General features: G+C 46.0%; 1 protein-coding gene across 7 annotated transcripts in view; it reads left to right on the plus strand.

The window, feature by feature from the left end:
* The window catches only part of TCF20 (transcription factor 20), a 169,449-nt gene that overhangs the window by 105,375 nt on the left and 48,008 nt on the right, over positions 1-16,066 (plus strand). For all 7 annotated transcript variants that reach the window (XR_014252490.1, XM_082420564.1, XM_082420562.1 and 4 more), the window contains one exon: positions 9,784-15,528. Coding sequence is in view for 6 of the 7 variants with exons in the window: in XM_082420562.1 (XP_082276688.1) it covers positions 9,784-15,528 (5,745 nt within the window). In the remaining variant the exon portion in view is untranslated. The remainder of the gene's footprint in view (positions 1-9,783; positions 15,529-16,066) is intronic.

The following is a 16,066-nucleotide window of genomic DNA, read 5'->3' on the forward strand; positions in this document are numbered from 1 at the left end:
AGGTTGAGGACCATCCTACAGAATGAAAGGGCTATGCTCTGTTAAGGACATGGAAGTCAGGAAAACACTGGGGAACTATTTCAGATTGGCGAGACACTGGTGAGACATGACAACTTGTATTCCTGGATGGGATCCTGGGCCAGAAAGGAAAAAGAACCGTTGTTGGGACAGTTAACAAAATTTGAATGGACTCTGTGGATTGGATTGGTGGTGTAGTATGAATGTTGATTTCCTGGTGTGGAGGGTTTTATGCTGGTTATGTAGATGGATGTTCCTTTTTTTGGAAATGTACACTGGACTATTTAGGGGTGATGGGGCTTCATGTCTTCAGCCTACTCTCAGAGAGGTCAGGAAGAAGCTAATAGGTATTTATACAGGGTATATATAGTCATCCCTCAGTATCTGCAGGGGAGTGGTTCCAGGACTCCCTCAGACACCAAAATCTGTGGATGCTCAAGTCCCTTATATAAAATGGCATAGTATTTGCATATAAACTATGTACATCCTTCCATACTTCATCTCTAGATTACTTACAATACTTAATACAATGTAAATGCTGCATTACATACACATAGTTATAAACTCAGTGTGAGTACTATATATTATAAATAGTTGCTGGGGAAGCAGATTCAAGTTGTGCTTTTTGTAACTTTCTGGAATTTTTCCCCCCTAATATATTTGGTCTGTGGTTGGTTGAATCTACAGATGCAGAGCCCATAGATAACAGAGGGTTGACTGTATAGGTAATGAATATGTATAGGTAGTGGAGCAAATGATATGAAATATTAACTAAAAAATAAAATGATATTATCAGTTGGGGAATCTTGTTAAAGGGGGTATGTGAGCACTCTACTATTCTTGTACTTTCCTGTACATGTGAAATTATTTCAAAATAAATTATTTTTTAAGACCCTACTGAGATTTTGACCAGAACGTTATCAGTTTTATAAACTGATCTGTGGAGACTTGACCTCTTTATGATACTGTGTCTTTTCATCTAGATACGTTATGTGTTTCCCTGGTGGGTTGGTTTATTTTGTTTTGTTTTTGAACTCTTCTTTGGAGTCCTTTGGTAAAGTTTATTTCGACATGTAGCTTTTGCCTACTTCTACTTTGGATTAGTCCTCTGGTATCTTTTTAATTTTGTTGCTATTATAAAATGAAGCCATTTTTGCCTATAAGTGGCAACACTGATTGCTTTCTGTGATCCTTTTTGCCTGTGAAGGTTTAGAAATTATGTACTTATACAACCTTTAAGTGAGAAAAAAAAATTAATAACATCTCAAAAGCCCTCAGGCTCAATAGTTAGGAAAAACCCACAGGGAGCCCCAGCTAGATCCAGAGATACCACCAGCTCTACCCCTTTTCCAAAACTATTGGCCATCCTGCCCACAGATGAGGTCATCTAGATTGATCTTGTGAATATGAGACAGGCAACTATCTAATGGGAATGGGGTTGAGCCCCTTTGGCCTGTCCAGGAGAAGTTTATGGCGTTTCCATGCAGTTACAGAAACATGTGGTGATAGGATGCTGTGGTCTCTTAGCTATTTGAGATTATGTCTAAAAATAGGGCTGCCCACTCTGGGGTGGAATTCAGCTGTTTTTAGGTCTAATTCTGAAAAATAGCTCAGAGAGCTGGCGTTTTCTGTGTACACACTCACTTGGGCACCACAGTGTATGTGTGGTGTTGGTGCCAGGTTTTCTAGAGCGAGGATTCCTGCCTGACATTGCCTTTCTCCCCCACCTGCCCCTGGGCTTGTAGGGTCTCCTCTGCCTTCCTTTCTCCCTTCTCAGTCAGGGAAGTGCTTTGCTGTCAGCAGAACAAAGATATTTTTGAGATAGTGTGAGAGGTATATTTTTAAAATAAGGTTAATGAGATTTTAAGTGATTATTTTCTATGCAGGTATTAATGTCTGTAGAAATGAAAATGCATCCATAATCCTGCCACGCTGAATAATAGAAAGGTTTTCATTTTTCCGTACTGTTTGGCCCTGGACCAAATGACTTCCAGATAGTTGTAACCATAGCACAGATATGGTTACTTTTCTTCATCTTAGTATATAAAATAAGTATTTCCTATGGTGCTAGAATCTTCACAGTTGTTTTCAATGAATATGTACTATTTCACTGAGTGAAAATACCATAATGTGTTTAATCATTTTCAAATGCTAAAAAGTTAGATTCTTGCCCATCTTTTCTGCTTATAGATATCACTGGAGTGAATATGTTGGTACCTTCGTTTTTGCTTGGTTGTTTTGAGATTTCCTTAGGATAGAAATCTAGTAAATATTGATAGAATTACTGGGTCAAAAGATATTAATATTTTTATTAACAAATTGCTTTTCCAAAGGGTTGTAATAATTTATGCTGCTTTTGCTATTGTTTGTACCAGCTTCACCCCAACCTCACCAGGTGTCATATCATCTCTGCTTTTTTTCTTTTTTTAATTTAATAGCTATAAATTTGTGCTCCCACTTTTTGCCAGCATGTATTTGATCGTGTTTGAAGGTGGATGTTTTTTATAGCTTGCATGGTTAATACAAAACAGGGTTTGACCCTCAGAGCAAACTTTTTAGATCTGTAGCACTCTGGTGGGTGTCTTTTCCTCTAGATGACTGACTTGCAAATTCCGAGTTGGTTCCTTAAGCTGCTTTCTGGGCTCCCAAGCCAGGGACAGGCCAGCACCATCAGCACATTATCTTACTCTTAAGGCCTAATTGTACTGAGACACCTGTCAGCCACCAAGAAAGGTCTAGGCTCTGTTCATCTGCAAATATGATATAGAATATGAAATATCAAATCAAAACCTTGAGTAAATCTTTTTGCCTGATCTACTTAGGAAGATTCCATGTTTGCACATACATAGAGCAAATAACAGAACTATCCAGGTATAGAAAGTCAATTCAACTCTAGAAAATTTCAAGATTTCCTTCTAAAATAACTCCCAATCTGTCAAAGTCTTGCTGCTGTTTCACGGAAGGCTTCTGTCAGAAGTACAGGTTGGGTTCTGGGGTGGGCATTCCATATCCCACCTGTCTGTTTACTATGAATGTTTTGCTTATTTAACTTCTCTGAGCCTCACTTTACAAAAAGGAGTGCTAATACTTGTTAGAGCATGGTGAGGATTAAAGACATTAATATTTACATAAAGCACCTGGTACAGTGTGTGGCTTGTGTTAGAGATGCAGGAAATAGGTGATAGCTACAGTTACTGTCTAAGTGTTAGGAATTTTTTTTTTTTTTTTTTCCTGGCTGTGCTGCTAGGCATGTGGGATCTTTGTTCCCTGACCAGGGATCAAACCTGTGCCCCCTGCAGTGGAAGCGTGGAGTCTTAACCACTGGACCGCCAGGGAAGACCCAAAGTGTTAGGAATATTTAAAACCTGGATTTAAGCGCTCCTTGCTCAATTTGTGGTACAGTGAAAGAAGGGAAAGTGGGTTTTAGAACCAAAAGAATTTGAGTTATAGGATATCAGCTTCAGTTTATCCTAGAAGAGTGACTTTTGGCAAATTACATAATTTATCTGTTTTTTTTTTCTCACCTGTAAGTTGAAATATATGTAAAACTACCCAGTGCCTGACACACAGAATAAATGGTAGCTATCATCATCAATAGCACATACCTTTAGATAGTGGTTAAAGGCAAATGCACTTCACTAAGTTTGTTTTTACTAACAGAGAAAAGCCAACAAATGACCTGCTTTAAGGAAGACTTGTGGAAAAGGTCACATTTCAGGAGCTCTTAAGATTCTGGGAACCATATGACCTGACTCAGTAGGAAGGAATTTGTGGACCTAGGGATGTTTCAGAGATGGCTTCAAGGTGAGGGCAGGACAATGGCCCAGAGCAGACGGAGCAGGTTTGATTGAGAGGGTGGAGATGAGCAGAAACTGGGTTGGGAAGATGCCAGAGGGCTTCAAGGCATGTGGGGAGGCAATGCTGTCAAAACAGCAGGTGAAGAAAAGCTGTTCCAGGTGATCGGTTCTGGGAAAGAGACCTTCTAGAGATGTTATTCTAGTCCAAGAAAGATGAGAATGGCAGTGACAAGGCTGGAGAGGAAAAGGGCAAATCCAAGAGGTGGAAAAGTCACAGGATTAGGTAACACCATAAATACAAAGAGTTCAAGGAAGAGATGAGTTTGAGGTTGTTCTAAAGCGTCTTGCTTAGGGATATCTAAGAGGTGATCGTGATTCTCCTTGGGGATAGGAAGTTGGGTCAATTGAGGAAAGAACATTTTTGTCCTTGAGAATGAGTTGGTGACTGCCTAAAAATGTATTTTGTCATCTTTATGGAAATTAATCCAGCCACAAATGACACTGCCTAGAGTCTTTACATACAAAAGTGACTGTTCTGTCTCCCCACCACCACCAAAAGAGGTCTGGAGGGCTTGTCATTAAAACCATTACCATATGGTTAATAAGTCCTGCACCCCTGACCCACCCCATCCCTGGCAGTCAGAGTCCCAACCAATTTTGAATCCTGGGCGTTTCTTTCTTCCTTGCAGCTTGGCTGTGCATTTCGTCTGACATTGATAGGTGTTTTGTTATGGGAGGATTTTTAGACCCTCTGGTATGTTGCATGAAATAGAAGTCTCTTGCTCCCCAAGTGATAATACTCTGCTCTGAAATCCTAGGAATGAGAGAAGAACGGTATTAGTCAGCGTCCTGGTGGAAACAGATGGCACACTCAAACTGGGTACTTTAAGGAGCATTTAATTGTTTCATTCAGGCAAAAGGAAGGTTTCTATTCCAGGTATGAAGAGTTTTGATAGAGGAATTAAGGATTTACCCAACTGTTGGAAGAACTGGGATTGGGAAGGTCAGGGAAGCTGCTACCGATCATCTCACACTGAAACACCCCAGTGAGTGGTTCTCCTGAGCTCACGGGGAAGCCGCTGTGAATCCATGTCTGCTGCAGCCGCCTCCGGGAGTATCACCCTCTCCTTGTCTTCTGCCTTTCAAATCTTGCTTGTGCTCCTCTTTGTAAACTCCAACCCAGATTATGCTGGAAAAAGGGTTCTGAAAAGGTAGCTCCCAGGTTCTGATCTGCAGCGGAGAACTTAGAAAGAGGGTAGTCACAATGCTGCTGAGTTGTCCACAGTGCGGAACTGGGACGATTTACAAAGGGCAAGCAGGGACTGGGGACACCAGTGGAGAAAGTGGAGTCTCCTGGGCTAGCAGTAGCGGGAGGTGTTAGTATCCCTGGGCCTGGAAGGCAAGAGGAGGAAGCCGTTCCTCGAGCCTGGAGAAGGCGGCTGCTGAGGTTGCCCACCCGGGGCTTGGCCATTGGTGGGTCATCTCAGCCAGCCTCAGCCACTGCAGGGTGGGAGCCAGGAGTGTAAATTCCTCCTCCTCACCCTCCTCCTGCCTCTTCCAGGCAACTGGACCAGAAGCCAGAGGGGCAGTGGAGCCTCTTGACAGTCCCTATGGTGCCCCCTCCCAGAGACAGTAGGATGGAGGTGGGTGAGGAGTAAGGTTGGAGGGAAAGCAGAATAATCCACCAGACAGGGTCCATAACTAGAAGTATTTGTGTTGTTAACATCTTGAGGATTAAAGCATTTTTTCAAGGTAAGGGAGGACAATAAGCAGAAAATCAAAGGTTAAACCTGAAATAAAAGAGGAAGCAGGTACTTGAAAAGATCTCTCAAGGAAACTGTCTTGAAGACAGTTTGGAAAACTTTGTGGAGAAGAGAATGGTTTGGGGAGTGGGATGATATTGGACACAAGGAGGAAGAAGGACAAAGAAGGCTAATGTTGGTTTTCTGCAAGACGGCAAGGTCGTTGGCCCCTGGGGTAGGGTGGGGAGTGTGGCTGCAGGGGGAAGCAGTGCTTGTAGTGAGGTCAGTGTGGACTCTGGATCATGGACCATGGAACACATAAGGCACTGCGTTCTGGACTTCACCAGTGCACCTCCATAGCCCTCCCGAAACCATTCAGAAGGTTAGGAAAATGGGAGAGAACCAGGAAAGGGAGAGTTGGGGAGGGAGGCGAGTTGGTAAACCTTTTTCATATTAGGTATAGAAATTCCTTATGGGTGACTTTGCTTCCTTTTAGAGTGTGTCAGATTTTCTTTACTGCATCTGTACTCATTCAAATGAGGAAATTCAGGCATTTGTCACTATTAATCATGAAGCTATAAAACTGATTACACTGATGCTCTGCTTTTCTTAAATGATGGGACAGTATTGGAATTATTTATTAGTAGCTTATTTTATACACTAATGCTAAAATTAGTACTTTGGGTTTACATTTTCAATTGCTGGTATACTTGGTTTTCCTAATTGCTTTACTTGGAAATACTAAAAAATGAACTTGCACCCACTTGCTGGTGATCAGATACTTCATGTGTACTGAGAGTATTTAACTTGACTAGTACCCTGCAGGAGATATCTGGCTGTGGGGTTTTTTTTTTTCTTTTTTCATCTAGTCCATAAACCAGAACAATAACAATAGGGAAGAGGATGACATCATACAGGACAGGAAACCTCCGAGAAGGGCTGAGAGCACACCTCGGAAGGAACCGTACCCAAATCTGTCTCCCACTCTGGAGATGGGATTCTCTGAGGAGCCAGGCAGCTGGAGGTGGAGGCGGGAAGTGCTGATGTTACCGTGTTCTTCTTAGCAGCCCTTGTTGAGGAAAAATTTGGAGCAAGTGGCAACATTGTTTATACACTCATTTTTCAGAAGACTGATTTTATTTACAGAAGGATTAATTAAACAACATGTAAGATATTTATTTATGGAGAGATGATCTCTCAAGGAAGCTTTTCATTAAACTGCCAGATTTAGTCTTTTTGTTCTATTTAACCCATCAGCTGCCTTTTATCATGTAGAGAAAGCCATTGGCATTAAGAGCTAGGGTAGAAGGACACCACAAACAGGAAAAATACCTGTGTGGACAGAATTGGTCTTGACAGTCTTAGTTCCTAAGGTGGTTACTAACTTACCCTGAGTGGCTTAGTGGGGAGGTCCTTGTGAGAGGGAAATAGAGAAGCACATAACTTCGAAGTATTGTTAGTGGGGTCATCCACTTTTCAAGGCTGACCTCTGACAGGACAAGTGGCAGTTGTCACTGACTGCATATTAGATCCTCTGGGTACTGTAGTGTTAAGAACGTGGCCTGAAGGTGCAGACTGCCAGGCCAGCCTTGTGAACTCTGTGCTTCAGTTTCCTCATCTGGAAGATGAGGATACTGATTTTGTGAGGATTCAGTGAGTCAGTGCTTGTAAGGTGCTGGTACAGTATCAAGCACTACAGTAAGCCCTCCAGTAGGAGTTATCTGTTGCCCAGCAGATTCACTGGAACACAGAAAATAGCTGTCTGTTGCAGAGGCATTTTGAAGAGGAAGAGAAGAGGTTTCCTTTAGATTCTGAGATTATTTGTACTTGAATGTTTAAAGGTGACTTTGGGTCATGTGATTATATAATCAAACTTAATATCCAAGTAGTAGACTCTTGTCTAGCTATTTAGACTTAAGATAGTTCAGGAAGAAGTGGGTCAAGCTTTCAGAGTTTAGAGTTACTGACCATCTTCAGCTGTGGTCCATGTTTAATTTCTGCAGTCTCCTCACAGCTCTCATGTGGACTTAAGTTGGGTTTTTTCCCTCTGGAACTGGATAATTTTACAGGCAGGATCTTAAGCATCATCTAGCTCTGCTTTCAGATCAGTCATATTCTATTTTCTCTTCCTGCTCTTCTCTCATCTCACTGCCACACCACCATCTCTTGAGTATGGAAGTTCTAGCCTGGTTCTCTGAGGCTTACTTCTTGTGCATTTACTGGTTTATAGAATGCCTGCTGTGTGCTCCTTCCTGTTTTAATGACAGGAGGATTACAGCAAGGCACCAGGTCTCTGCCCTTGGAAGTTTACATTCTAGTGGGGGCAGGAACAGATAGTATAGAAGTAGCGCGTATGTACCTGTTGGGAATAAATACTGGGGAGGAAACAAGGCAGGGGAATCAGGAAGGCCCAGGTGAGGGTGTGGAGTTAGCTGTTTTTTAATAGGATGGCCAGGGGAAGGCCAGACTGGTTCCTGGAAGGAAGTAAAGGGGCAAGCCATGTGCCTCTGGAGGAGGAGCATCACGGGCACGAGCAAAGTTCCTGTGTAGAAATGCTGGTGGCCCGGCCCAGAGGCAAGGAGACAGCAGAACTAGGGCAGAGAGTGGCAGAGGAGGACGTCAGAGAAGTTAGGAGGTGGGGGGCGGGCCTCCCAGACCGGCTTCACTTGGGATGAAATGGGGAGCCACTGCAGGGCTTGGAGATACGGAATCCAGCTTACCAACTTACCTTTTAAAAGAATCACTGACTTTCCTGCCGGCAACTTCTTTTTCAGCTCCCCTGAGAGGGAATTAAAGTAGATTCATAAGCCATTGTAGGAAAACTTTGTCTTAACTTACCCTAACCCATGTGTGTTTTGTAATTTCTTTTTTGAATAATTGATTTTAAAGTCATTTGGAGCAGTTTGACCTTGTCTTATTCATCTCTGACTCTGAGGAGACAGGCCCAGGCAAAAGGTGTAAAATAGATAGCTAGTGGGAACCTGCGGTACAGCACAGGGGGCTCAGCTCGGTGCTCTGTGATGACCTAGATGGGCGGGGTGGGGGGGTAGGGGTGGGAGGGAAGAACTAGAGGGAGGGGATATAGGCATCCATATAGCTGATTCACTTCGTTGTGCAGCAGAAAATAACACAACATTGTAAAGCAATTATACGCCAATTAAAAAAAAACAGCTCTTGATTAATTGTTTAAGAGGAGTATTATATTACATGAGAATTACATTAGCAAAGGTCATGCAAAGTGTTGACCCAATCAGATGACTTTGGGAAGAGTCTAGGTCCTAGGCTTGGTGAATTCTAATTTTCCTCTATATCTTTTGCTGTTCTCCTGTATGACTGAATTCCCTTTTTCATAGGAATGGCCAATAATAACTTTGTGAATACTAGATTGGCAAGTCAAAAACTACATGGGAGTTAGAGATGCTAAAACTTCTTGCAAACCTCCGGAAAGAATCTGGACGAATAGTCACTGCTACTTTGGCTTATGATGCCTAGCCCTTTGTACCTGGGAGTTGAGGATGGGAGCGGGTGGTGGGGCTTGGACATACTTATGTGTCAAGAAGAGGTTAACCCCTAAGATTGTATAGCTGACTGAAGCAATAAGGAATCCATGCAGTGTTAAGAGTTGAGTGTCCCGGGGTCACCCATCATCACAGGTTGTTGGTAATTATAGTAAACCTGCAGTCACATGCATTAGGATATAAGGAGCTGACTTCTGTTCTCAGGCCAGTTCCATTTCTCAAAGTCGGGGAGGGGAGTAACTGCCTCATCATTATGTGAGACTCTCAGTTCAATAATCAGTCTAATAATACATGAAACAAACTAAATGAAAGTGTTTTTTTTCTCACCCCTCCCCCACCATAACTGGAAGACTTTTAAAAAATTGTTGGATTTTTTATTGACAATAATAATATAGCCCCATATTTAACCCAGTTGAATTTTGGGGGCTCTTTTATCTAATAGTGAGGTTTTTACTGTATTGAATTTGTATTTGCCCAGAATGTTTCTTTTCATACTACCATAGACTTCTGCCTCACTCTTATGGATGTTTCTCTGCTTATTTGCAGCTTCAGAAATGGATAAGATATGAAATAAAGGAGATGAAATTCAAACCAGTTAACTTCATCTGGGCATCTGAATTTTCACATCCCCTCCATCTCTAAACTTGATTTTATTTGTACTGAGGAGATGCATGTCTAATACTCGGGTTTTTTTCCTTCCGTTTCCAGGAGGGCTGTTGGCCTGCTGCGGTGCTGCTGAACAGTATGCAGTCCTTCCGGGAGCAAAGCAGTTACCACGGAAACCAGCAGAGCTACCCACAAGAGGTACACGGCTCATCCCGGATAGAAGAGTTCAGCCCTCGCCAGGCCCAGATGTTCCAGAATTTTGGGGGTGCAGGTGGCAGTAGTGGTGGCAGTGGCGGCAGCAGTGGTGGTGGACGACGAGGAACAGCGTCTGCTGCTGCAGCAGCGGCAATGGCTAGCGAAACCTCCGGCCATCAGGGCTACCAGGGTTTCAGGAAAGAGGCTGGAGACTTTTACTACATGGCAGGCAGCAAAGACCCCGTGGCAGCCGGAACCCCGCAGCCTGCTCAGCGAAGGCCTTCTGGGCCTGTGCAGAGCTATGGACCCCCCCAGGGGAGCAGCTTTGGCAATCAGTATGGGAGTGAGGGTCATGTGGGCCAGTTTCAAGCACAGCACTCTGCCCTTGGTGGCGTGTCTCATTATCAGCAGGATTACACGGGACCTTTCTCTCCAGGGAGCGCTCAGTACCAGCAGCAGCCTTCCAGCCAACAGCAGCAGCAAGTGCAGCAGTTGAGACAGCAGCTTTACCAGTCCCATCAGCCTCTGCCGCAGGCCACTGGCCAGCCAGCGTCTGGCTCATCCCACATGCAGCCGATGCAGCGGCCCTCAACTCTGCCAGCCTCTGCCACCGGTTACCAGTTAAGAGTGGGTCAGTTTGGCCAACACTACCAGTCTTCTGCCGCGACCTCCTCCTCCTCCTTCCCTTCACCACAACGTTTCAGCCAGTCTGGACAGAGCTATGACGGCAGTTACAGTGTGAATGCTGGATCCCAGTACGAAGGACATAATGTGGGTTCTAATGCACAGGCTTATGGAACACAATCGAATTACAGCTATCAGCCTCAATCTATGAAGAATTTTGAACAGACGAAGATTCCACAAGGGACCCAGCAGGGGCAGCAGCAGCAGCAGCAGCAGCAACAGCAGCAGCAGCAACAGCAGCAGCAGCAGCAGCAGCAGCAACAGCAACAGCAGCATCCCCCTCCTCCTCAGCATGTGATGCAGTATACCAACACTGCCACCAAGCTGCCGCTGCAAAGCCAGGTGGGGCAGTACAGCCAGCCCGAGGTTCCTGTGAGGTCCCCCATGCAGTTTCACCAGAACTTCAGCCCCATTTCTAACCCTTCCCCGGCTGCCTCTGTGGTTCAGTCTCCAAGCTGTAGCTCTACCCCATCTCCTCTTATGCAGAGTGGGGAGAATCTCCAGTGTGGGCAAGGCAATGTGCCGATGGGTTCCAGAAACAGAATTCTACAGTTAATGCCTCAACTCAGCCCAACCCCATCAATGATGCCCAGTCCTAATTCTCATGCTGCAGGCTTCAAAGGGTTTGGACTAGAAGGGGTGCCAGAAAAGCGGCTGACAGATCCTGGGTTGAGTAGTTTGAGTGCCCTGAGTACGCAAGTGGCCAATCTTCCTAATACTGTTCAACACATGCTACTTTCCGATGCCCTGACACCTCAGAAGAAGACCTCCAAGAGGCCTTCTTCATCTTCTAAGAAAGCAGACAGCTGCACAAACTCCGAAGGCTCCTCACAGGCTGAAGAACAACTGAAGTCCCCTCTGGCAGAGTCGCTGGATGGAGGCTGCTCCAGCAGTTCCGAGGACCCAGGTGAGAGAGTGAGGCAGCTGAGTGGCCAGAGCACCAGTTCTGACACCACCTACAAGGGTGGAGCCTCAGAGAAGGCAGGCTCCTCACCAGCACAAGTCACTCAGAATGAAGCCCCCAGACTCAGTGCCAGTCCTGTAGCCAGAGAAGAGACTGCCTCGCCAGGTGCTAAGGACATGCCATTGTCATCTGAGGGCAACCCAAAAGTCAGTGAGAAGACAGTTGGGGTGATTGTCTCCCGGGAAGCTATGACAAGTCGGGTAGAAAAACCTGGTGGGCAAGAAAAAGGCTCCCAAGAGGATGATCCTGCAGCCACTCAAAGGCCACCCAGCACTGGCGGGGCAAAGGAAACCAGTCATGCGTCACTTCCACAGCCAGAGCCTCCGGGAGGAGGAAATAAAGGAAACAAAAATGGAGATAATAACTCCAACCACAATGGAGAAGGAAACGGCCAGAGCGGGCACTCCACAGGGGGCTCTGGTTTTATAGGCAGAACTGAGCCTAGCAAATCTCCTGGAAGCTTGCGCTATAGTTACAAAGATAGCTTTGGGCCAGCCGTGCCAAGAAATGTCAGTGGCTTTCCTCAGTTTCCTACAGGACAAGATAAGGGGGACTTCACTGGCCATGGGGAGCGAAAGGGTAGGAATGAGAAGTTCCCTAGCCTCCTGCAGGAAGTGCTTCAGGGTTACCACCACCACCCTGACAGGAGATATTCTAGGAGTACTCAGGAGCACCAGGGCATGGCTGGTGGCCTAGAAGGAGCCACAAGGCCTAATGTGTTAGTTAGTCAAACCAATGAATTAGCTAGCAGGGGCCTTTTGAACAAAAGCATTGGTTCCCTATTAGAAAATCCCCATTGGGGCCCCTGGGAAAGGAAATCAAGTGGCTCGGCTCCTGAAATGAAACAGATCAATTTGGCTGACTATCCAATTCCCAGAAAGTTTGAAATAGAGCCTCAGTCATCAGCCCATGAGCCCGGGGGTTCCCTCTCTGAAAGAAGATCAGTGATCTGTGATATTTCTCCACTAAGACAGATTGTCAGAGACCCGGGGGCTCACTCACTGGGACACATGGGTGCCGACACCAGACTTGGGAGGAATGAACGTCTCAATCCAAGTTTAAGTCAGTCGGTCATTCTTCCAGGTGGGTTGGTGTCCATGGAAACAAAGCTGAAATCGCAGAGTGGGCAGATAAAAGAGGAAGACTTTGAACAATCCAAGTCCCAAGCTAGTTTCAACAACAAGAAATCTGGAGACCACTGCCACCCTACTAGCATCAAGCATGAGTCTTACCGAGGCAACGCCAGCCCTGGAGCAGCTACCCATGATTCCATCTCAGACTATGGCCCACAGGACGGCAGACCCACGCCAATGCGGCGAGTCCCTGGCCGAGTTGGTGGTCGGGAGGGCATGAGGGGTCGTTCCCCTTCTCAGTATCATGACTTTTCAGAAAAATTGAAGATGTCTCCTGGGAGGAGCAGAGGCCCAGGGGGAGACCCTCATCACATAAACCCACATATGACCTTTTCAGAGAGGGCCAACAGGAGTTCTTTGCACACTCCCTTTTCTCCCAACTCAGAAAGCCTGGCCTCTGCTTATCACACAAACACTCGCGCTCATGCTTATGGGGACCCCAATGCAGGTTTGAATTCTCAGCTCCATTACAAGAGACAGATGTACCAACAGCAACAAGAGGAATATAAGGAGTGGAGCAGCAGTTCTGCTCAGGGAGTGATCGCTGCGGCTCAGCACAGGCAGGAAGGACCCCGCAAGAGTCCAAGGCAGCAGCAGTTTCTTGACCGAGTACGGAGCCCCCTGAAGAATGACAAAGATGGCATGATGTATGGCCCACCGATGGGGACTTACCATGACCCCAGCGGTCAGGACGGTGGGCGCTGCCTCATGTCTAGTGATGGTCTTTCTAACAAAGGCATCGAATTGAAGCACAGCTCCCAGAAGTTACAACAAGAATCTTGTTGGGATCTTTCTCGGCAAACTTCTCCAGCCAAAAGCAGTGGTCCTCCAGGAATGTCCAGTCAAAAAAGGTATGGACCACCCCATGAGACCGACGGACATGGGCTAGCTGAGTCTACACAGTCATCCAAACCTAGTAATGTTATGCTAAGGCTTCCAGGTCAAGAGGATCATTCTTCTCAAAACCCCTTAATCATGAGGAGGCGTGTCCGTTCTTTTATCTCTCCCATTCCCAGTAAGAGACAGTCACAAGATGTGAAGAACAGTAACGCTGAAGATAAAGGGCGCTTCCTTCACCCACCAAAAGAAGGTGCTGATAAAGCCTTCAATTCCTATGCCCATCTTTCTCACAGCCAGGAGATCAAGTCCATCCCGAAGAGAGAATCCTCCAAGGACCTTCCAAGTCCAGATGGTAGAAACTGCCCTGCTGTTACCCTCACAAGTCCTGCTAAGACCAAAATACTGCCCCCACGGAAAGGACGGGGGTTGAAATTGGAAGCTATCGTTCAGAAGATCACATCCCCAAACATTAGGAGGAGTGCATCCTCGAACAGTGCAGAGGCTGGGGGAGACACGGTTACTCTCGATGACATCCTGTCTTTGAAGAGCGGCCCTCCCGAAGGCGGGAGTGGTGCTGTTCAGGATGCCGAGATGGAGAAGAGAAAAGGTGAGGTGGTGTCTGACCTAGTCTGTCCAACAAACCAGGAGTTGAGCATAGAAAAGCCTCTTGCACGGTCTTCGGAGGAGTGGCGTGGCAGTGGGGATGACAAAGTGAAGACCGAGACACACCCAGACACGGCCACTGCTGGAAAGGAACCCCCTGGTGCCATGATGTCCTCAACCTCACAGAAGCCTGGGAGTAACCAAGGGAGAACAGATGGTTCCCTGGGCGGGACAGCACCTCTAATCTTTCCTGACTCCAAGAATGTACCTCCAGCGGGCTCCTTGGCTCCTGAGGCAAACCCCAAGGCTGAAGAGAAGGAGAACGATACAGTGACGATTTCCCCCAAACAGGAGGGTTTCCCCCCAAAGGGTTATTTCCCATCAGGAAAGAAGAAGGGGAGACCCATTGGTAGTGTGAATAAGCAAAAGAAACAACAGCAGCCGCCACCTGCACCCCCTCAGCCCCCTCAGATACCAGAAGGTTCTGCAGATGGAGAGCCAAAGCCAAAAAAGCAGAGGCAAAGGAGGGAGAGAAGGAAGCCTGGGGCGCAGCCAAGGAAGCGGAAAACCAAACAAGCAGTTCCCATCGTAGAGCCCCAAGAACCTGAGATCAAGCTGAAGTATGCCACTCAGCCACTGGATAAAACTGATGCCAAGAACAAGTCTTTTTTCCCTTATATCCATGTAGTAAATAAGTGTGAACTTGGAGCCGTTTGTACAATCATCAATGCTGAAGAAGAAGAACAGACCAAATTGGTGAGGGGTCGGAAGGGTCAGAGGTCCCTGACCCCTCCACCCAGCAGCACTGAAAGCAAGGTGCTCCCAGCTTCATCCTTTATGCTGCAGGGACCTGTCGTGACAGAGTCTTCTGTTATGGGGCACCTGGTTTGCTGTCTGTGTGGCAAGTGGGCCAGTTACCGGAACATGGGCGACCTCTTTGGACCCTTTTATCCCCAAGATTATGCAGCCACTCTCCCCAAGAATCCGCCTCCTAAGAGGGCCACGGAAATGCAGAGCAAAGTTAAGGTACGGCACAAAAGCGCTTCCAATGGCTCCAAGACGGACACTGAGGAGGAGGAAGAGCAGCAGCAGCAGAAGGAGCAGAGGAGCCTGGCCGCCCACCCCAGGTTTAAGCGGCGACACCGCTCAGAAGACTGTGGCGGAGGCCCCCGCTCCCTGTCCAGAGGGCTCCCTTGTAAAAAAGCAACCACCGAGGGCAGCAGCGAAAAGACTGTTTTGGACTCAAAGCCCTCCGTGCCCACCACTTCAGAAGGCGGCCCCGAGTTGGAGTTACAAATCCCTGAACTACCTCTTGACAGCAATGAATTTTGGGTCCATGAGGGTTGTATTCTCTGGGCCAATGGAATCTACCTGGTCTGTGGCAGGCTCTATGGCCTGCAGGAAGCGCTGGAAATAGCCAGAGAGATGGTGAGTACGAGAAATCCATTACCAGTTGCTCTTTTTGTTACTTCTTTTTGATTCCTTTTCTTCCACCTTCACTTGTTTCAGCCGTATTTTTTATTCTTTCATATCACATGGTGATTCCTCCAAATTAAAGCCCCTAAGCTCATGTACGACACAGGGAATATAGCCAGTGCTTTATAATAACCATAAATGGAGTATAACATTTAAAAATTGTGAATCACTATGTTGTACACCTGTAACTTACATAATATGGTACATCAACTATGCTTCAATTAAAAAATAATAATAAAGCTCCTAGACCCAAATAACAGAAAATTAAGTAATTTGGACATTTGTTTCACTTTTTACTTTTATCAGCAATATGTGTTCACAGGTTACAGGGTCATGCTACTGTCCTCCAGCTCATTAAAACAAACGTCCCTGTTTCACCCCTTCCCAAACCTGATTCCTCTGCCAGTTTCCTCTGTTTCTAAACGATAAGTTTATACTGCTACTTGTGTTATCTATGGATCTTTTTTCCCATTTTTCAACATCTGACTCT

Source organism: Balaenoptera physalus (genome assembly GCF_965194825.1).
Source record: "Balaenoptera physalus genome assembly, chromosome: 13".
Lineage (NCBI taxonomy): Eukaryota > Metazoa > Chordata > Mammalia > Artiodactyla > Balaenopteridae > Balaenoptera > Balaenoptera physalus.